The 24384-nt window shown below is 37.0% G+C and overlaps 1 protein-coding gene across 1 annotated transcript in view; it reads right to left on the minus strand.

Annotated features, from left to right (window-relative positions):
* Positions 1-24384, minus strand: part of LOC114659139 (uncharacterized) — a 510099-nt gene that overhangs the window by 352876 nt on the left and 132839 nt on the right. The window contains exon 4 of the mRNA XM_028811406.2: positions 3200-3247. Within this exon, the coding sequence (XP_028667239.1) occupies positions 3200-3247 (48 nt within the window). The remainder of the gene's footprint in view (positions 1-3199; positions 3248-24384) is intronic.

Consider the following 24384-nt stretch of genomic DNA (forward strand, 5'->3'; position numbering starts at 1 on the left):
CTCACACATCCACATCTATTACATCTGTTTTTGCTCCTTTTCCTGCCTTTAACAGAGCAAATACTGGGAAGTGTATGCAATATACGTGTGTAATTTGTGAATAAAGACTTTCAGTTCTGTTGCTTGTCCAAGTCATATACAATAGACTTTAGTTTATATAAACAATGCAGTATACATGGCTCCACGTGCAATAAATAAAAGACCAAAGCATAGTTACAAAAGAAGTCAATGAAAATTGTTCTGAAATGACACAATCAAACAGAGCACTGAAACCCGGTTGACCCCTAGGTTGCTCAGATATTGCTTTCTTGACTGGAAGAGCACTGATTGGAGGGTTTTATTTTGATTGGACTTAAACTGATGGGTGCTTGGCTGGCTAGAAAAAGGGTTACACACACAGTAAGGCCGGCAAGGAAAATTTAACGTTCAAATTACTACTGTTAGTTCTTTTATTGTCAGCAATCAGCAGACTGATTATTTCTGTTGATCCCATGGATAGCTGGGCCTACTTAGAGCAGAGAGTTAGAAACCCACTCCCTTTATCTCAAAAACAATTTTCAAAATTTTAGCTTCTATTATTTATGCATGGAGAAATTACAGGTGTGACATTTAGTGCTAAAAACATTGTAAACAATCAGGGAAAATCCAGGTATATGGAGAAGGTGAAATGCAGGCTATATCAAAGCATTCTGCAAAGTGTCTTAGTGTGTGTGTTGTGAAGTCAATCTGTCTATATAGTGTTCCAAATGAAACCATTGCTGAGCTCTGATAGTCTGTTTTAGAAGGGATAGCAAAACATACTCAGCTAGAAGTCTATCTTTCTTGTAAATCATTTCTCTGGTTACAAAAATAATCTGTCAACACTGGGCCCAAATGACGATTTCCTTTTCTCCACACCTTTCAGCTTTTCGGACTACCACGATTTTTCCATATTGGTTTCTGATAATTTGATTCATTTATTTACATCCATTTTGGACTATATCCTTGGTCTGGTGTTTTCAAACTGTTCATTACTTGAACCTTTTCTTGCTTTGATTACATAACCTCTTGATTTGGCTGCCTGATTTTTGTGAATGAGTGATCCGTATTCATGAATTGCTCGGTCCCCATGCAAACAGTGTGTCCCAAAGAGGTGAAGACCCTTTCTATTCTGGACTAAGCTCCTAGCTACCTGGCCACATGCTTATACTGTAAATATAATGTTAATTTGAAATTAGACTGTCTTGTGAATAAACAAGTCTTGTTATATGTATAGTTTACAACTGTCTATGTAAATTACACCTGAATTAAATTATTAAAGCACATCTCTTATAACATACAGCCTTCATGTTTTAAAACACTGAGAAAACCTTCATTCAATCAACTTAGACATCTTCGTATAGGGGTTGTTGGCACTGAGCCCAATTTTGTGCTTACAGAAGCACTTTCATACAAAACAAATTTTCAGATGAATGCATTCATGTAATTAATGTGTGAAACACCTTATCCGAAAGAACAAAATTCAGACACAGGAACAATGAAATGTGGGATTGTCTATGACACCATGCTATAATCCACAGGATACACAGCACAGTAAACATGTGACATTAAGAAACTGGAAGAATCAGAGAGATTTTGGGATACAAAGATGACTGCTACATCCTTCAGGATGAGACCCACATAAATGTGTTTATCAAGTGGATTGCCTAATACTGTTTTCCTGTGGAGAGCAAGTCAATGAAATATTTACAATTCTCCAAGAATGTCAATGTCTAATTTTGTTTTAAATCTGAAAAAACAAAACAAAATGTGTCACACTTGAAGTGGTGATGGCGGTTAAAAGTTATAATGCAATAGTCATGACCCACAGATAAACAAAGTATCTCCAGCTGTAATCAATAAAAATACAGGGTGGCGCAGGGAAACTGGAAATTTTGGAACTAGATGTTGGTGACCCTGGCGCATCGGCAGTTATTTGGGACCAATGCGACCTCATTTAGAACCCCTTGCCATTAGTTATAATGGAGCAGTGGAGTGGTGCGTAACGAACGTTCACTGTGAAAGCCTTTTATAAGAATGATGATAATGTGACTGCTGCGCAAAAGGGAATTTCAGCGTCATTACCAGTTAGGACGTTGTGATCGTGTCCCATCTGCTCATGCGATATCAAAAACATGTGGGTTCAATAGGATGGAGCCACTTGGCATACTGCCCGACAATCGATGGCAGCTATTCGACGATTGTTTGGAATGTGCGTCATTTCACGCAAAGGTGGCCTTCCATGGCTCCCGTGATCCCCAGATCTCACTGTTCGTGATTTTTTTCTGTGGGGACACTAAGTGTACTGCACATGTTCTGCAATCATTGCTGAACTAAAAAGGAGGATTGAAGAGGAAATTGCTGCCATTCCTCTTGACATGTTATGTCAAGCAATGCAGAATTTCCACAACAGGCCTGTCAGAATGTGTACGGAGAAATAGACAACACCTTCACAATGTTTTCTTCAAAACATAAAATGAATATTGATTCTCCTTCTTCTTTCGGCTGCTCCTGTTAGTGGTTGCCACAGCGGATCATCTTCTTCCATATCTTCCTGTCCTCTGTATCTTGTTCTGTTACACCCATCACCTGCATGTCCTCTCTCACCACATCCATAAACCTTCTCTTAGGCCTTCCTCTTTTCCTCTTGCCTGGCAGCTCTATCCTTAGCATCCTTCTCCCAACATACCCAGCATCTCTTGCCTGCACATGTCCAAACCAATGTAATCTCGCCTCTCTGACTTTGTCTCCCAACTTGAGCTGACCCTTTAATGTACTCATTTCTAATCCTATTGATTACCATCATTAATTACATATCCTGTACAATACATTTTATCATTAAATGTATTTTGTAATGTATGTATTTGTACATTGAACTTCAATTGAAATTTTCCCGTTTCTCTGTGCCACCCTGTATATATATCTTAAAGGAACAAGTACTTTTATCAATTGACAATAAATGATGTTAATCTCTTTAAGAAAGACACTACTGTACAAATGCAATACTGATTTATCATTGCTTGACTATGGCCTAGAGGAAAACAGGGAGTCTAATATACAAATTCACACCAGTGGATCGTTGGAAATTGATGAAATCATCACTGTCTTGTTCTCCTTCAGTCAGCCGTAGCTGTGTAAGGTAATGTTCAATACTGAGAGGACTACAGCATAACAAACTTACCTCAGCTTTGCAGATCCCACATCTTGATCTGTCTTCAGATCCAGCTCCCTGTGTTAAGGAGAAAATAAGAATTGCAAATTACTGCATTTTGCCGAACACATGGAAGTAAGAAATCCAAAATGCATGGCAAGGTATAATTAAAACCTATGATCTGCAATTAGAAACATCTGATCTGTGGCATTCCTTCACAAGTTTTTAAAGAGCCTTCATCACTATGTTACTATACTGTGCATGGAGTCAAAATGCAAACTGTAGGTCTGTTGTCCTCTTTGAAGCAGACAGCAGCACAAACACTACAGTGATAATTGGGAAGAATCTGTTGATTACTTCTGTCCTGTTTGTGAGAAATTAAATATAGCTGTTCTTGCATTAAAACAAAAGTCCCTCACACCTTGTTAAGATAAATTGGGCCGTTAATAAGCAGCCATCACACATCACCTATACTGTTTTAATCTAAAATAAATTCCTCACTTAAAAGCAGTAACATTTTGCCTTTTATCAACTTATGTATGATAGAAGGAAGAAGGTGCAACATTTGAACATATGTAATGCATTAAAATTACAACACATCTCATCATCAGTCAAGTTTTAGCAGCAGAGACTGATAAGTGTAAACAGCCGTACTGTAGGTTTGTAGAATGAATAGCAATGCACAGTTAATGGAGTTTCATACTTATCATTACATATTCTGTTTAATGGATTTGTTATGTCTTAGTTAATGACAGTGCATAGATTAATTTTGATTCCCATATTCACTTTAATGAAATAGCGACGAAACTGATTTGCTCAAAATGTTAATATATCAACAACAAATAAACATAAAGAATCACAGAAACAAAAAGTCTACCACCAGAGAATTAAGAAAATAATTAAATAAAGTGTTGCAATATCCAAGAGCTAATCATCAGAAAAAAGGTTTCATTGTTTGTGAAGAATATATTAAGTAATGTGATATAACAATAGATGCATAAATCAGTAACCAAAAAAATGGGAAAATAAGATTTTTTTAAATCTTTCAGATCACTTTTCACAACAAGTACTATCACCAGATGGTTACAAAGCAAAAAAAAAAAAAATGAAGCACAAACAAATGAAATAAATGTAGAATGTAAAATAAATGTCAAGGAAGCACTGATTCTCTGGGAAGGGCCTGCAAATGTCTTGGTGCCAGGTCTAAATCTAAAATAATGAACTGAATGCACACTGGAGTCAATAGACATTGAAGAAATATACTTCTAAACTTCTATATAAGAATTATGAAACCTTTTTAATTGTTAAAAGGGTGATGGGAGGTCAAGTATCTCTGTGCCTTTCCATGGTTTGATTTGTTTTATACTTATTTGATTCAACAAGATTCTATGTTTTTGGTTGACTTCATCATTGCTGTTACACTCAGTTCAGCAAATCACTGTTCCTGTTTTGTCCAAGTGACATTTGTAGCAGCAAATCACTGCCAATGATTCTGTCCCTTTTATTCATTGAATCAAACAACTTTTTTTACAGAATTGATTCAGTTCTGACAAATGAAATGTAGCAAATAGGTTAATCAATTAAACAAATCTTTCAGGTCTAGGTATATTGATTAATCAGATTCACATGGAACAATTGTTCAGAAAGAACATATCATTTGCAAACAACACATTGTTTCTGCAAACATATTTGATTATATCACATAGTTCCCAGCTGAGCCACTGAACTTTAATATGGATCAATAAGTTAGATAAACTATAAAAAGCAAGAATGTCATGAAATACATATAAATGCTATCAGCCTCTTTGTCATAATTCACTGGTTCTTATGAATATATCGCATATATATATTGACCTTTCTTCAACCTAACTCTTGCTCCCAATTATGAATTTTAAAAAACAGCCATAGAAATTAGTGTTTTTTCAAATAATTGCCAATGAGATGAACAGTGAATTAATATTTTTATTTTCTGTAATACAGACCTTTTTCTTTGTTTTGTCAAGTATATTTTTCTTCAATTTATGTACACATAGAGCAACATACAAAATTATTAAACCTTCATTTTCACTTAGAATCTCTCACATGAGCAGCAATGCTAATCAGCACTTTGGTGCTGTGTTACAGTATATTGTTAGAAATGACAACACTTTTTTCAATATCCATAAGAAATATCTTTTAACTTCCTCATGATTATAAGCAACATAAGAAAGAAAGAAAGAAAGAAAGAAAGAAAGAAAGAAAGAAAGAAAGAAAGAAAGAAAGAAAGAAAGAAAGAAAGATGTTAAAGTGGCTCTAATTTAATCTCTAATTTAATTTAATATATGGTCTGTGTTATCTTTAGCACACAGCTTCCCATTGGAAGTGTAACACATCTCCATCAAGATTACCTACAAAACAAATAGTGTGGTAGTAAATCGACTTGTCATTTTTTAATAAACTACACTACCCTAAAATGTCTGAAGATTATCCATTTACCATTATTATGGAGCCATTTTTTGGGAGTATTAATACCTATTGTGGTTACTGACGTTTCCTTGTTTTTCTACCTTTTAATTACTATCCCTTCATTATATTTAAACCACAATTTTTTTTTAATCCCGGAAAACATCAATGGCCAAAAAAGGTACACTTTAATTTTTACCTTTGACTCTTACAGCATTTATTTTTAATTCCTGTAAGAAGGCTGAATAAAAATACATCACAGACAGCTTACAATACAACTTCTGGTCACTGCAGACCATGGTGGTTATTTAACATACTAATTTATAATACCACGAAAGTAGGATGGCAACTCTCTGAAAGGCATTCTTGTGGCTTCTGATGTGGTGAACAGACAGCATCATGCAGCTTAACGTTGTTCTATCACCACATTTTTGTGTCTCAGCTTTATAGTCACTGGACCAGAAAGGGAGGAGTCAGTTGCCCTCATTGGGCAGCTTCTCTGTGCTGTGGGTGAAAGGAGAGAACGCTGTCAATGGCAGCGCCTCATTGTGTCCTGGGGTGGTAGTGCTTACTAGAGCCTAGTAGTTGATCCTCAGAAACACATACGTGACAACAGAAATAAAATAATAAACTGTTTAAACAAACGCAAAGCAAAAAGGTAAAGGAAACTATGAAAATTATGAAAAATCCAACTGCCAACTAGTATTTTCAAAACAATAAAAAAAGCAAATGAAGATTCACAACAAAAAGTCTCAAGAGAGAATGAGCCAAAGCAAAATACTTTACAAATACTAAAGGAACACCAGAGATGAACCAAAGCCACAGCAGCTAACACATGCTAATGCAACAGTGACAAGGCTGTAGCACCAGCATTCCTTTATAGCATTTTCAGGTGATGGCTGCACCTGAGGGGCCAAGTTCTAATGGTGCAGCAAAATCAGAACAATAAGACACATGAGGGACTGGCAAAAAATATCAAGCACAAAACAACAACAAGTGAGCAAGATAATAAAATATAAGAAGGACACAACCTGGAATGCTACAGTCTTGTACTGCCACTAACAAGGGGAAAGAAGGAAACTAATTTTAGATAAATGACCAGGAGATATGAGAGTAATCTGCATCAGAAACAATCAAAGGTCAAAAGCAGAAAAGGTAGCCGAAAGCAAATATCAGGAAATATCCAGATATGATATGTGATGCTGAGTTTCATAGAGCGCCTTTGTAAGCTGCAAGAATAGATAAAGTATTTTTAAAACTTATAAAAGACGCATCACTTTAGAACTCAGTTTTATGTGGCAAATGTAATATATATACCATAATTATGAAGAAAAAACTTATTCTTTAATAGAGCTACTAATAACCCTAATAAACCTAATAATTATTTTTCCCTACTGCTTTTATCAAAGCTGTATAAATTTAACACTTCCTATATTTTAAATGTTGTAACCTAAGTAATTAAAATTTACTAAGCTCAGTCAATCAGTCATTTTCTAACTTTTGGGTCGTGGGGGTCTGCAGGAGCCTATCCCAGCTAGCATAGGGCACAAGGCAGGAACAAACCTTGGACATCACAGGGTGAACATACACACCAACAACACACTGGGGACAATTTAGTACCACCAATTCACCTAACTTACCCGTCTTTGGACTGTGGGAGTAAACCGGAGAACACAGAGGAAACCCCCACAGACACGAGGAGAACATGCAAGCACCGTACATGGAGGACCTGGGACTTGACCTCTGGTCTCCTTACTGAGAGGCAGCAGCACTAGCACTGCTCCACAGTGCTGCCCCATTTACTGAGGTGTAAAGTTAAATTTTAATTTTATAACATATGCAAATTATGTTTAATTTGGAATGTAGAATTTTATTAAAAAAATCGTTATTTGTCTAAATTATATTATCTTGTGTATAAAAAAATTAATGTATTCTAATAATCAAAGAATATTAAAATATGTCTGTCTTGCCTTTCTCCATGGATAGTCAGAATGGATAAATGGAGATCTAAGAAATCTAAAATGTACTTATATCTCAAAATGTAAACTGAAAATAAAAGTTAGTAAAATGTACAATTTAAAAGCATTAATCCCATATCAAAAATACAGTATATTTTTAAAATACTGTAACATTATTCTTCTTCATGTTATACTGTACATACAGTACCAATCCCATCTTTCAACTTATGAAGGGCAACATGACGCAGCAATGGATTTTTTTTTTTATTGCTTGCAAAATATTTTTAATTGTTTGATGCTATAATCTCAGTCAGTGCATGTAAATTAGCCCATAAAAATAATGGCAGGGGGAAGTGAAAATCAACCCAACTAAATATCTAAGCAAGTAATGATCTCTTGTATTCAGGAGCAGCAGCCCAAGTCCAGACCAGAATGTTAAATCCAACAAGTAAAGGTATATAAAAAACATGGGTGAGGGGTTCAACATGATATTTGGGAGGGCTTAGTCCAGTGAAATGACCTCCTGGAGCCGGTGGTGACCAGGCTTATCTAAATTGAAGTACTCTATAAGGATTCAGTGTAGTCATGTGTGGATTTGAATCACAGCCATGATTGAAAGAGTCATAAATCAGTGCATAGAAGAACACAAAAAAATTTAAGGGTGAATTAGAAAATCCTCAATGGGAATATATTAAAACGCAATCTTAAGGTGTGACATTTTATTTATGAAGGACGAAACTAGGCAAAAATGTGACAATTGCAGGTTTCTAAACAACCATCCTCATTGAAGTCATTTTTACAGAGCTGAATCACAACTGCCAGTCACATTATGCCATTTAAGCCATGGAAAATATATTTTGTCAATGAACATTTTTTTTCCATTTATGATGAAGAATGGAAAGATTTCAATGCAGCTGACCAGCATTTTGAGAGGCACCACTGTTATCTTCACTTTGTTGAGGAGAAACACACCAGCTGAAGGAGAAGTTTGAAGCGCTGATGAGAGAAAAAAAAAAGTCCCAACATTGAGACATCATCTATTAGTGCTGTCTACACAACCTGCTCACTTGACAACTGGAGCTGTGATTTGCAGGATAACACCATTCCATACAACTCTGGACATTGATCAAGGAGGCAGAAGTAGAGACACATGCCATGCCATTTGTTAACTTCCAATAAAAAAAAGACACATTTCTATCAAGTCACCATTAAAATCACAGCAATGATCAAACAACTAAATATCAAATCATTTGATAAAAAAATCAATATATATGCAAATATAAGCCACTTATAAAATAAACATAATGACAAATAGCTCACACATGTTGCAATAGTACAAAAATGCCATGCAGCTTCTTCTTCTGCTCCAAAGCACTGCTGTTAGACATTTTTTGACAACTAAGCAGCAGATGCAGTATTTAATTAGTTTTTGAACTTAATATCTGTCAGATGCACACTACTTTATTAATCTTATCTTTTATATTAGAATTGCTCCATTAAGTTTAGTTTAGTAAATGTGTTTCATTTTTTATGGTAGCAAGGGTAATATCAGATACTTTTGACTTTCTACAGAAGAATCTTGGCAAAAATGTTTTAAGAGTTGACTATGTGTTATAAGAGCCAACATCTACTGTTTTACTATCTCCATTATTAGAGCAGAGTGGGACAATAGAGCACATGATGAAGGAAAAGGCAATAATAAACAAAGATAAATGGTTAGAAACATGAGAAGCAAAAAGACACAAAAGCTAACGTATGGTGGCAGCAAGAACAGACCAGCATAAAAGTGAAAGTAAAAATAAGTGACAGGTAACTATTACCAGTTAGCTTAAAGCTTTCCATCCATCCTACATTAAATCCATTTGTAGGAGTCGGGGAATATCCTGGGAAGTGGCAACACAGGAACCATCACTGCACATGCTGTGTACGATCAATGCACTCACTGATATTGGGACAGGTTAAATTGGACAATTAACCTAATATGAATATGGTTGAAAATACATATTTTAATTGGAGAAGCAACTCTGTTGTTTAACAACCTAGCTGATACAGAGAATTGGCTTTGATAGCCTTTGCCTAACAATGGGATGGTTTTTGCAGAATTCAGACAATCAGTAAATAGACACACAGTTTACAACACACTGGACACAAACTCACTTATAGAAGTGTAATGGCAACACTGAATTACATAAAGAGAAAATGGAACTAATGAAGTGTGTGATATGACCCATTGACTCCAAAGATCACTGGAAGAAGGTATTACATACATGGGAGCCTGTATAGGAAAACGTGGGAATGGACCACTGCATGTACTGTAAATCTTTGATATCTGTGATATAATTGTATTATCAGGCCAAGACTGTTTTTGGAATAATCCTAACAGCCTTAGAATGTCTGAAACTGCAAACAATCTATGAGTAATGAGTTCAACTTCATTAATCTTGACAGTGACAAAAGCTTTAAACTTGTTCTGAGAAACTGCTAAAGTGTGTTGAGTTGAGTGAATGACAGTTAATAGCCTTTGTTCAGGTCCCCTGCCATTCAGAACTTCAGTGTTTATTGTCATTGATGAACAGCTAATGAACTTCTTAAACCACAGATTTGTTGGTTTATTACATGTTTATGCCTCACTCTGTAACCCCAAGTTTGATCTGGTTATTCTCCATTCTCTGTAATTATAAAATGTCTTAGTTGTATTGCTAGCTCCCTGCCCGGGGTTTGTTTTCTGCCTTGCGCCCTGTGTTGGCTGGGATTGGCTCCAGCAGACCCCTGTGACCCTGTGTTAGGATATAGCGGGTTGGATAATGGATGGATGGATAGTTGTATTGCTCAATACTGGAAGAAAGTAAACATTATTTCCATTTGTTTCATGAATCCCATGACTTAATAACTGATACTGGCCATTGCAAAAGCTAAACCCTATAAGCCAAGTGCTTGATTTTTAATAGTACTTACCTGGGATATTCAATTGTCGTGTTTTATGTGGACACTGCTGCAATATTTCATGAGAAGGACCATTGAGTTAAATTACAGTTACACGTTCATCCATTGTCCTGCAGGTTGTTTTTCAGTACAGGATTAGATCAATCCCAATAGGAACAAGAGCAAGGCAACCGTGGACATGTGTTCCAATCCATTGTGGAACACAATCGCACATGCCAGTTCCATCTTAAAATGGATATATACACAGCTCGTGATCAGCGTTTGGCTAGGTATGAGAGAGAAAGCCAAAGTCTAACAAGGGTACCAACACAGAAATGGGGAAATTGAGCAAACTCCATGTAGAAATTACAAAGGCCAGCCAGAAAATGAACCAAAGCGTAAATGTTGAGAGGTGATATGCTACCAAACCACTCAGGACTACTGTAAGTGTATAATGCAAAAATGTCTTTTTAAATCATAATATACGCTTTTTGCATTAAATAATCAAGTACAACTTCAGATAATGGTCCTGTTAATATTTGTGACCGGCAGCATTCATCAGAGTTATGTGAGTTTTCCCACTTGTAAACTTATGTACAGTAGACATACTATTTCACCAGCATCAAACCCCAGAGACAGGTTGATGCTGCATCTAAATTCATTATTCTGACAAGTAGTAATTAAAAACACACACAAAAATACACACATACACACAAAGGGCAATCTATATTGGAGCAATTAAGGAAATTTAATTAATAAAATCACCTGACGTGCATGTGGACGTGCACAATGAGTAATTATGTGTGGATGCTGCAGTCTTCTGTAGGTACGCCTGTTTGTGAGTAAACATTGCTTTTTAAACTCCAAAAGAAATACATATACTTTGTTAACTTTTCTTAACAGGCTCTGTCAGCCAAAAACCATAAACATAACAGAAGAGTCTAAAAATGTAATCTGTTTTAGTGGTATTTTAACAGACTTTTCACTCTCTTATTCCTACATCTTTATCTTCTTGTAAACATGTTTTCACCTTTCTATAGCTATAGGCAAAAAAACACAAGCATCAATTACTATGGAGTAAGATCTGTGGAAAACTATTTTGAGTCCAGGTATTTAAGTTGAATTTGACATTGTTAGCAGGATATAAAAGCTTTGTGATAGAATACACAGTAAGTGTAAATTAAAGAGGCAATTGATTATTCAAAACACTCGGCATATTTCTTATACTAACATGTACTAAAGGACACTGGCAGAAGTTAAAGGGAATTGCAGATACTTATTTGGAGAGCTAGAAATGCTTCTAGGATAGTCATGAATGGGATGCAGCTGAAGAAGAAATCACAAAATGAGACATTCAGATCAGGTGGCAGTTAGCTAACTAAACCTACTGAGTGGATTCACAGAATCGTAATGTCTTAACAAGAATTAAAACAGCGGTAATATTAGAATATCTGTTTGCTGAGCAGACTCGGCTTCCTGCAAATAAGAAACTATTGTAAACAGAGGACACGTATCTCCACAATGTGTCCATTTGGACAGGCTAACGCACAAGTCTGTTTCAAAAGAAATTTGAAAGATTCAGATGGTTTGTTCCCTCTCAGCATTTTACTGCTAAAAGGAGAGTTCATTTGGTAGATACATCACTGTCCATCCTTCTGGGTCTTTGTACAAGCAGCCTGAGGAAGGAGGTAGGGGGGTCAACAATTCCATTTTAAAAAAGTCCAACTCAGTTATAGCCATACTTAAAATTCCACTCATCGATGCATCTATTATCAAATCTTTCTGAAGTCACTGAAGTTTATCCCAGTAGTTTTGGGTGCAAAGAAGCAACCAACCATGCATAGGGCTGTGATGGATTGTATCCATCTCAGCATACAATCATCTACACGCCAAACACTATGCCAATTTAAAGTTGCCAATTAACTTTATCTGCATGTTTTGGGGATGTAAGTGGAAACCTAGATTACCTGAAGAACAACCCAACCAAACAGAGAAAGAATATGTAAAGTCCATGCAGCGGCCGAGCCACCTCAGGACTACAGAGCTATAAAGCCGCACTATTAACCACTGTACTATCCACACAAAATATTGCTTTTATTTTTATTTTTTGGTTATATCATTATTACTTTATGCTGTGTTTTTGGAACCCTAAAGGCAAGATGCCCGTATCAACCACATTTATCACCGATTGCTCATTCTCTTTGAAGGATCCTTTTCTCACAGGAGCCACATCAAAGCACTGCAGATGACTTGTATGGTTGGGAGGCAGACATCTATCATAATAAATGAAAGATAATACCAATAATGTAGAATTTACTGCTTTATGCTTAGCTTAGTGAGAATCAGTATTTAACACTTTTTAGAATCAAAAAATGTATTCTGAAATCTGAAGATATATTCTAATAACAGGTCACTGCAATTTTGAAATTTTACATGTGAAATATCTTTGTTCTTTATTTTTCATCCTCTGTGTGGTGTTGGCACAGTATGGCTTGAACAAGAGAAAATGTTGATTATGTTAGTTTTTAATGGTGAAGTATAAACAAGCTCTGAAAGAACAAGAATGATAACAATTCATTTAAAATTGATTTTTTTTTGGCTTGTCATATTGAACTCTATTAAAATATGCAGTTGGGTGTACTAGGTACATGACTGACAATATAAGAGACTCAACTTTGTGAGAGTGTGCTACTTCAACAAACGAAGGCAGCTAGCTTGGTTTGCAAAAGATTAATTTCGGGCTAAATATTCACTACCTCAACACTTACTTGAAGCTGACCCTGAAAATGCATTATGAAGTACCAAGTATTTGGGCTCCCCAGTAGCTCCCTCTGATCCTATACAATGGTGCGAGCTGCCTTTTCTTCAGGATTCCCATATTGTTGTAAGATCATGTGATAATATGTTCGGACCACATAACACACTAGTAAAACAGTGTCCAGAGTACTGGTATATGCAGTTTTGATCACAATGCTACAAAAAAGACATAGCAGCATAGAAAACCTCCAAAGACTTCCCAAGACTGAAAAACATGTCCTTCTTGGAAAAGATAAGGGTAAGAATTAAACCTGCCTAGTCTTCAGTAAAAAGTGCTATGCAGGGGCCTAATCTAGGTGTTCAAAGTTGTCAAAGGCATTTCTGAAGCCGATCGAGTATTAGTACAAATCAGAAATGAGTTCACTCAAAACTCTTCTTTGCACAATCAGAAAAAAGAAAAACTACATTCCTGTTTTTAAAGTGAAAACCTTGACAACTTGTAAACCGTAATTGGAAGATACAGTATATTGGGTCTATTTGTTAACCAAGTGAGCTTAATACAATAAATGATCTATTGTTTCTCCAACGTTTTCTGTTCTTACAGCCAGACGTCATTAAGAGGGCTACCTAGCTTGGTACTGAGGGAATACATAATAATCTCCATGTTTACGTGGCTAACCAATTAGATTAAGAAACTGGCTTAAAAAAAAAAAAACGCTTTTCGTCAACTTGCAGAATACAGACTATCTCTTACCTGGGTAAAGATGCTAAATGGGTGGGATGTCACCAGACACCCCCTTCATCAAATCATATGTTTTGGGAACATCCCCATTTCAGTTCTTATTAAAATAAAATCTTTGGTTATCTATTAGACAGTCTCAGCTTTACAATAATCCCTAATCCTCTTTTAGCTCTGTTACAGGTAATACCTAATGGGTCATTACTGCGTAATGAACAATCTGTTGAGATAACTTATGAAACTGGAATAAAATAATGCTCAATTTCTGAGGAACAATTCTAAAATTCTTTAGATTCTGTTAGGCACTCAGTTATTTGAGGTTAATGAAACATCTCTAGCCTTTTGGATATTTAACACTCTCCGAGTGATTACATCATATTTTTTGCCTGCTCTCTAGAGGTATAGTAAAGTACATATTTGTTTTATTTCCATAAGATTTAATACTGTAATTAACTTCACTTTCTTTGTTGAGGTCTACCAGTACAATATCAATGATATGTCTTCTCTATACGCATGATGCTGGATACAATATCGGGGCACCCATCCACTTTATGGGCCAATCAACCAAATATGCATGTCTTTTGGGATATGGAAAGAAATATTGTAATATTGTGAATCACTCCTGCACTCTGCAACCCAGCTTCATGGCTTAATAAACAAAAGACAAAAGATTAAACAGATGCTACTTTTTTTTGGACTATCATGACTATCACGTACACTCTTACTGTACACTTTAGCACGTGGCGACATTTTCAAATCAACTTGTGTCTTTTATTTTGATATGCTCTAATATAATTATGATGATTAGTGTGCAGTCCCCACAGAAGACTGTCTTCTGAGGCATGCCCCATAGCAGCATATGTTACAATGGCAGGCCCAATAAATGTAAGCAACACAGAAGGCATTTTCTTGAGTTAAAGGGAGCCATTCACAAGGAGGTCACGGGAAACGTGCCATGCCAGAAGAGCAATAAGACCCCCATATTATTCTGAGAAGGCTATACTTAAAACTGTCAACTGTCTTTAAATTGATTATTTGAAAGTATTCTGAATAAACTGTCTGCATTTCTTACAAACTGTTATGAGAGATAGAAGTCATAATTATGCTGAAAGAAATGTTCCAAAATCCATCCATCCATCCATTATCCAATCCGTTATATCCTAACTACAGGGTCACAGGGGTCTGCTGGAGCTAATCCCAGCCAACACAGGGCACAAGACAAGAAACAAACCCCGGGCAGGGTGCCAGCCCACCACAGGGCACACACACCAAGCACACACTAGGGACAATTTAGAATCGCTAATGCACCTAACCTGCATGTCTTTGGACTGTGGGAGGAAACTGGAGCACTCGGAAGAAACCCACGCAGACACGGGGAGAACATGCAAACTTCACGCAGGAAGGACTCGGGAAGCAAACCCGGGTCTCCTAACTGTGAGGCAGCAGCGCTACCCACTGCGCCACCGTGCCACCCATGTTCCAAAATGTAAAGTGAAAATCATTGAAAATATGTAAAAGTTAGTAATGTATGGAAAATTTACATAAGAAATATGAACTGAATTGTTTAGAATTGAGAAATATTTCTGGTAAATGAATTTTAACTGTCACTTTTGTCTACAATTTAAGCTCAACCTTTTGGCTCTGATTACGTGTATTTATTGGATTTGGAATTTTTGCCCTCTCTATTTGATTATGATTCCTGGTTGCAACTTTCTGCTTCTTACTTAGTTTTATGAATGCTGTAATGGAGGGATCGGCATCCTGACAGAGGTGGCCGGCGATTCCTTGCCTGGACAGGAGTTCACAGGGTGAAGAAATGGTTGGACAGGCATCCTGGCCAAGTTTGTTAATGGTACATTTCCCAACAGGGACACCATAATGGAAGGACAGAGGGAGTCTGCTTCCTGGGGCTATGTGTTTCCCCAATGTACAGGGTGGCAGCATCCCTCTGATGGAACTTCCATTGGTACACCCACAGGGCATTTTGGGAATTGTAGTTCTGGTGGACAACCCTGTTGGGATACTTGGACACCACCTAGGGAAGTTGCAGCGGAATACCAGTGCTACTTTGGGGGGCTTCCACCTGGCCTGGAAGTGTCTCAGACATGCATTGTTCTGGCATCTGAAGTACTCCCATGTCCAGCATAAAACGAGCTGTCTCTTCTGCATCCACGGTCAGAGTCAGGAAGCAGTAGGCGACTCTCACAGAGGAGTAGTGGAGAAAAGAAAGAAGGTGAAACATTGCATTATTGTTTTTGGTATTGGACTGATTGATGCCTTTGAGAAAAGTATGGTTCAATAAACTTCATTTTGTGCTGTCTGACCTTGAGTCTAGTTGAGATGTGTCCGGTGTTTGGGGCTTAGGTTACAATTCATCTCCTGGTTCCTTTTCAGACTAAATTTTGCCACTGTCCTGTGCTGTCAACATGTAAGGGACTTCTTTTCTGCTACTGCATATGTGCATATTTATAAATCTTTACATACTCTAAAGTGTGCATATTGATAGATTTATATAAAGCTGTATTTATTAAAATTATACTCGCAGCACCTTTGTTGTAATGTACCAATTCTGATCCTGTTGAAAATGTTTGACATTTACATAATTTCATGATACCCATCCACATGAAACATGGCATTACTAACTGTACATTGTATTATTCTGTATAGTATCAGATTTTGTGTAATATAATTAAAAAAATAATAAAAAAGAACAAACATTCTCATATATTTTACATATATAGTGATACCTTGAGATACAAGTGCCCCAACGTATAAGTTTTTTGAGATACGAGCCGTCACTAGGTCGATTTTTTGCCTTGAGTTACGAGCCAAAATTCGAAATACGAGCCATCAAAGAGCTTGTCACCGCACATTACGAGGAACTGACGATGGAGGAGTTGATGGAACTACAGACGCGGCAACATACGGAGGTTCTGCAGGAGATCGGTATCACGGAGGAGGCAGCGGCGGAGGAGGTTAACTCATAAAGTGAGATAAAGGAAGTGTTTGCAATGTGGGAAAAAGTTTCGAACTTTAAAGAAAAGAAACACCCTGAAAAAGTTGCAACTGATCGTGCAGCGGCGCTATTTAATGACACTTGCCTTACACTTGACTTTATTGAAAAGAAACATCCTGAAAAAATTGCAACTGATCGTTCAGTGGCACTATTTAATGACACTTGCCTATCGCTTGACTTTACTGAAAAGAAACCCTGAAAAAATTGCAACTGATAGTGCAGCGGCTCTATTTAATGACACTTGCCTAACTCATTTCACAAACATTCTAAAGGGGAGGACTAAACAAAGCTCCTTGGATAGGTTTCTATTGAAACGCCTTGAGAAGGAAAGTGAGGAAACCGTGGCAAAAAAGAAAAAAAACTAGTGAAGAAGAAAATTAAGTTAAGCAAAAGTGAAAGAAAAAACATTACAATACGCTAATCGGCTTCGCCAACATCTGTTTATTTCTTGAGATTCTCTTTTATGTATTAGGTTTTATTTTGTTTGTATACAATATTTGTTCATTATAAATACATTTTTCTTATGTTGAAAACATTTAACAAAAAATTGGGGTGGTTTTTTGGGGGCTGGCACGAATTAATCTCATTTCAATTAATTTCAATGGGGAAAACTGATTTGAGATACGAGCATTTTGACTTACAAGCTCTGTCACGGAACGAATTAAACTCGTATCTCAAGGTACCACTGTATCTCTTTATTTGTTCCTCTTGTCCAAAAATATATATTCAAGAAAGCAGTTTGAACAATTCCTTCAGTACAGTATCTTTGCCCTTCTCGGCAGACAGCTAAAACAAAGCATGGCCTAAATCTACATGTAGCATTGTAACATGTCCCATTTACTCCCTCTGAGAGCTCGGATCATCTTGCTACCATAATGGTGTGCAAACCTCCAATCTTCAAGGGAATGTGCTAAAAACCACTGATCATCCTATTGAGCCGTAGGAGCATTAAAAGATGAGAACATAAGAAATCATTTTGTCCATCAGGCTTATTTGTTTATCTAATAGCTAAGATGTTCCAATATCTCACCCAGATACTTCATAATGGTTGTCAAGGTTTCTTCTTCAACTACACACCTTAATAGTTTGTTCCAGATTCCTACAACTATTTGTGGAAAGACCTTCTTTCTGGCTTAAGTTCTAAATGCACTTTCTTTTAATTTCCAATGGTGTCCTCAAGTACACGGTTCACCCTTAAGCTGAAAGAAGTCTGCTGGATCTACTTTATCAATGCCTCTGATAATTTTAAGGACCCTGATTAAGTCCCCAGGCAGGATCCTATGCTTGACTAAAACAGGTTTAATTCTCTGAATTTGTCAAAGTGGGACATGTCCTTAATTTCTGGGGTGTACTTGGTTATTCTCCTCGGCACAGTTTCAAGTGCTGCTATGTCTTTCTTGTAATGGGACCAAAATTCCACTCAATACTCCATATGTGGCCTCAGTGGTGCATTACATATTCTGAGTATAACGTCCCTTGATTTGTATTCAATAGTTTTAACGATAAAACCTAAGATTAGATTTACCTTTTCAATCACTTCTGGACATTGCTTGATAATGAAAATGTTTTGTCTATATAAACCCCTTAATTATTTTTAGAGGTTGCTTCTTGTAGGATAGTATTTCCTGTCTTGTTTTGTATAACTGATTTTTTTTTGCCCACAGGTAGCACTTTTCCACTATGGCATGATTACGACACACTTCACAGGCTTGAATAAGTGTGATTATCCACCTACCAAGGGTTGGCACTGTCAGATAACACTTTCTCTCTTTCCTCCTCTGAAGCCCATCAGAAGGAAGTTCTGCCTGACAACCTCACTTCCAGCCCTGGATCTCCTGACCTCACTTCTGGTCCCGATTCTGATGACCTCAATTCCGGTTCCAAATCTGTTGACCTCAACTCCTGCCTCAATCCTTTATAAATGCTATTTTGTATCACGTTATTCAGTTTTGTATTGAATTCTGTCTAAAAAGACATTATTTTCTTCAGATTCTTTGCATATCTTCAGATATACAGGGTGGCTACCCCAAACCTTTTTTGTTGTTCTTGTAGTTTCTTCATACTGCATTAAACTGCATTTTCTAAGCATTCATCAAGTTCTATAGCTTTTCCAGGTCATTTTGAGTTGTTTTTGCTGTCTCCTCGATGTCTGCTATTACTCTAAGTATCTAGTGCCACCTGTGAAATTCACAAGTTTACTAGCTATATTGGAATCAATGTCATTAATGTAAATCAGAACAACTAATGGTCCAAGGATAAACCCCTCAGAGATTCCATGATAACCTCACTCCACATGGAGCATTCTCCTCTTATCTGTACTTTGGGTCTCCTGCCATGATAATCAACTTCACATCCACTTTGTAGCATTCCATAAGCCAAACTGCCTACTTATACCAGGATATTTCACTGGCTTGGGAGCAAATGAGTCATGGGGTGTTATGTACTATACCAAAGCAGTGACCTGCTTGTAGGTGACTTGGTACCTGGATCAATGGGGGGTTGAAACAAACATCCCAGCAAGAGGATTGATGGTACCAGGAGTAAAATGTGCAAGGAAGAAATGTCTCTTTAAGTCAACAGGAAAATCGCCTGACTCTGACAAAGACCTAAGATAGAGAAAAAGAAATGTTGGTTTGCATCCTGGTGGACAGAAGGGAACCTGTTAGAACATCATGGCTGAAGGCATTGACCTATTGGGTAAAACTTATTCTGTTATTCCAGCCATTGGGGATTATTGAGGAACAGATATATATATCTCTCTATTATATAAAAAATCCTGGGACGAGACGAGACTTTTTAGCTTGGGATGAGACGTGACTTTTTCAGAGAGATTCTTTCACGTCCTGCGAGACGAGACTTTGTGCCAAGAGATTTAACAACGCCCGGGACCGGAAATAAAAGACAAAGAGTAGATGACAAAGTGTAACGTCATTAAAGAATTCAGAAATGTTGGCACGATACACATGCAGAGCAGGTTACAGATTTAATGAAAGTACCAAAATTCGAAAGTCTCAAAAAAATGATAGTAAAGATTGCATTAGCGCAAACAAACAGAGAATGTTACTTGATGAAATAATGGAACTGCAAAAAGAGATCGAATATATTGTTCAGATTTATACTTTAAGCCGGAGACATGTAGATCGTTTAATTCGTGTTGCCATCAGGGAAAAGTAGTGTTTCTTCCCAATGAAGAGGCGTATCCGCTAGAAATAAAAGATTTGTTGTTTGGTAAAAGTGGAATCCACATACACGAGCGGCAGGGACACAAAGTGGCTGGGGTGTAGCGCAGGCCGGGGGGTTGGTGAGCGAAGCGAGCAGGGGGCAAAGCCCCCTATTATATATATAAATATATATTAGGGCTGGGAATCAATTAAAAAAATAACTAATTAATTAATCGTGATTAATCACATCTAACATTAAAACATGAAATCATAAAATAAGTACTTAAATCATGAAGTAAATACACACTGAATCACAAAAGTAATGTAGAATCATCACAAAGGAATTAAAAAATGGCATAGCTTAAACTTAAACAATGACCTTAAACCTGAACTTTTAGCAAAATACTGCTTAAGCAAGTACAACCTGAATTTGAATGCCTTCCTAAAAGGTAAGTTGAAAAGAAGGCAAGAAGAAGACAAGGCCAAAGTATTATAGGCCAGTGTATTATATGTATTTGTATATACCTACAAAAATAACAACAACAAAAAAACCTTGTGTTAATTATCAAATAGGCTTAGTATATAAAACACAGACGTGTCAAATTAAAACTAAATGATCTAAACAACTGTAGATGTTGAATGCACTGCTAAAGACTGATTTAATTGAAAGTATAAGCATCTCCTAAATGGGAAAACATTACAATTGTGTTAAAACTGCACATATACTATGCTCAATTGTTCATCATCATCAACAACTTGATAATTATACTTTATACAAATATTCTGCAACTGCAGCGCTTTGGAAATAACAGTGTAGAGCCCCTGGGCCTGACTTGAGGGAAACACACTCCTCAGATGGTTGAAACCTGTCTGAGAAGGACAGAACTACTGGGAGAAGCAGACATAAAAGAAGCACTATGAACGCCGTTTTGCAGACTTAGCACTTAAAGTGCATTGTAGCAGCCTGGAGATGTGTCAGGGGTTCAGCTGCCAGGGTGCGTGTTTACCAGCAATTCTCGCAGATCCAAGGGACAGTGGATACAGTATATGAGTGCTCACTAAATGCTGTGCTTGCGAATGCCAATCCCCAAATTGATTTTTTCGACAGTGTTTCTGGCAGTCAATGTTATTCTGACAGTTTAGCACGTGTTTGACATTTAATGTTTTTGTAGTTGGTAGAATCATGGTGTTCCTTGGGATTTTTTGGGTTACAATACGTGTGCCACCAAAGAAAAACAGCTGGAAAACACAGTTCTACCCACACTACGCCACATTAATCGCAAAAATTAACTTTCCCAGGCCTAATATATATACACAGTATATCCACCTTAATAAAAGAATAAGTTTCTATCTGTGTGTCTATCCAGTTGCTGTGTCTCTGTCATTCCAAATAATAGCACATCACAAACATTTTTAGTAATAAAATTCATTTGTCATTCCAATAGAAGGTGCATCACAAACAGTAACACTGCTTTTACGAATCCCATACCAAATGGCACATAACAAAGACGTGCACAGCAGACACTAATGCTGTGGTCGACATTAATTACTTAGATTTCAACACATCTTAGATGGGCAGCACAGCAAGTGTGTGTATACACTTATATACACATATACATATACATTTTTTAATAGTATTTTACTTCATCCTTTTCATTCTGTATATCTACCACTAGCAATAATAACAGCTTTTGCTGGAAACACTTAGAGAATATGTTTGAGAGTTTCCGTAATGCAAGTATACATTAAAAATAAAAGATGAATAAAACAGTCATGAGCTAATGCACACACGCACTGACACATCCACACAGACAACATGCCATTTAGCTATGATGCTGATGTATCAAAACAGCTGTAACAGTAATTTATTTTAAGCATTATTTTTTTAGTTTATTTCCAACAAAATTAGATAAGAAAATGGAATTTATGTCTTTTTTATTTAAACTGCTTTTAAGAGTAGTACAACACTTGAAATTGGTCCCTAGTGGCTGCCGAGAAGCACTTACAAGTAAAATTGTTATTGGATTACATTTCTGGCTTCATAAAATGTGGTTAAGAAGCACTTTAGATGTACATGCATGACCTGATTTGAAGATCGGTATCAAGCCCAAGTGACAGGTCACTTGCTGATTACTTTGCAAAAGAGAGGAAAAATATTGGTTGTGTGGTCCTCACAGAATTTACTCAACAACAAAAATCCATTCCTGAGACTTGTGACAGCTAATCATAGCATTTCAGAAACATTTCAAGAGGTATTATCAGGATACCGTGTAAAAGTGGGAAATAAAGGCTTAAATTGCAGTTACATTTCGCAGGCTATGCTAGTTTTTAGAAGGTAGCTTATGCTACATAAGGATCGCTTCAATTTTGCACACTTATCCGATGCCTGCCATAAAACGCAAATAGAGCAGCACTACTGGCCCACAGTCCCAGCCACATAAGTGTCAGATTGCACCTCACTGCACGTCTCTTTTTCTCCAAGTGCCCCAGTTTCCTCCCTCATCCACAAGACATGGAGGTCAGGGTTATTTGCACGGTGTAAGTGAGCGTGGGTGTGTGTCTGTGAATGCCATTGCTGCTACGACTGCCTCATTCCGAAGTTTCCTGGGACAATATATAAGAAAAAGAATAAACTGGTTATGAAGTGGAAAATAATAAAAAAAAGATTTTGTAAAGTTGCCCATTTTTAACCAGGTGCATTTTTTGTGACCCGATTAGTTTTGGTAAATTTTGTATAATCATGAAATTTCATCAAATAAATCCTTATTTCTTCATGTTGTTGATTACCTCTTCAGTGACAGGCCAACCTTTTCATTTTGTTCTTGTTCATTTTCTCTATTTGACTCCCCAGTAGTCCAACAGGGAGGGGTGGAGATCCATGACAAAATGTGCATTTGAAAAGGTCTCCTTAGCACCAAAAGACTGAGAAACTATGCAGTGAAGAAAAAAAGTATCCATTTTCATGGTAAGAACTTCCTGTGCTTTGCCAGAACATGATGAATTCATTGTCATTCAAACGTTGACTTTAAAGGGGCCTCTTCTTTTTGACTTTAGGACAAGGCAGATGAAAGGACTTTCATGGCCCTTTGTGTGATGCTTCTATTTTATGCAGAGTGACTTCTGCATTGATTCAGACTGAGTGCAAAAAGCGGTGATCACAAAAAAAGTCAAGCATCAAATGTCTGAATACGACGCAGCAGGATGCACTGCAGAAGTATATCTCTCAATGTTAGCTAAATCTTCTCCAGATCCAAACACCTCTACTGACTCCTTCACTCCCATCTGAATGGCCTTGTCCTTTGAAGATACACAGAAAGAACAAATTCCTCCCAACAACTCCTGTAGACAAAGATCTGTCATGAAGCTGGCACAAAGTACATCAAACAATAAATACTGTTCCTATGCTAATGAGCACACTGTGACTGCAAAGGGAAAAGTGAAACCTGAAAGAGCTGAATTATTCAAAGTCATGCACCGTTTACTGGCTTCCTACAGAAATATAGTTCATTCTCTTCATTGATAAAACAAATAACTGACCATTCAATCGAGAAAATAATATTCATAGCTCTGTTGTGAAAGGCTCCAGCTCCCCATGACCTTGAATTTGAATGATTGAGATTGGACAATGAACGAGTGAATTCTGATTAGCTATTTTAACTGCACTTCTTCTGAATTTATACAGCTCCAGAAAATCTGTGTTGGCCGAGATTCTCTGACACGGGTATCCTCACAATTCCAAAGACCTGTTTTGTAAATCTTGGTTATTGCTTACTCAGCTAAGCGACTGATGCTCTCTGGGCCTCTCTCTAGGTCTGTCTGTAAGGCTGTATCTATCTGTTGCTTAAATCCAAAAAGAATAAGTGTTTCTTCTTTTTTGGCATTATCATTTCCCCCTTTTACTTAGAAGTTGATAGTATGGACACTATCGATTGCATTTTATGCTAAACACGTACACAATTCTGAAACCTTAAATTGATCCCATCAGTGTGTAAGGGGCTTTTTTGTCTCTCTCACTACTGCCATGTTTAATTTTCTCCTGTTGCAAATGTGTTTCTGCCTTTTGGGCCAGTTTTCAAGACTGTTAAAATTTGAATGCTAGGTTGCAGTTCTAGCCTCTTCTATGTGTTCATCAGCACTGTAAATCTATTTATGTATTTATTTTTTATGCCAGTTTCGATTTTTATTGCACTACTCTGATGATAACACGGTATAATGGTGCC

This window comes from Erpetoichthys calabaricus, chromosome 10 (genome assembly GCF_900747795.2).
Source record: "Erpetoichthys calabaricus chromosome 10, fErpCal1.3, whole genome shotgun sequence".
NCBI lineage: Eukaryota > Metazoa > Chordata > Cladistia > Polypteriformes > Polypteridae > Erpetoichthys > Erpetoichthys calabaricus.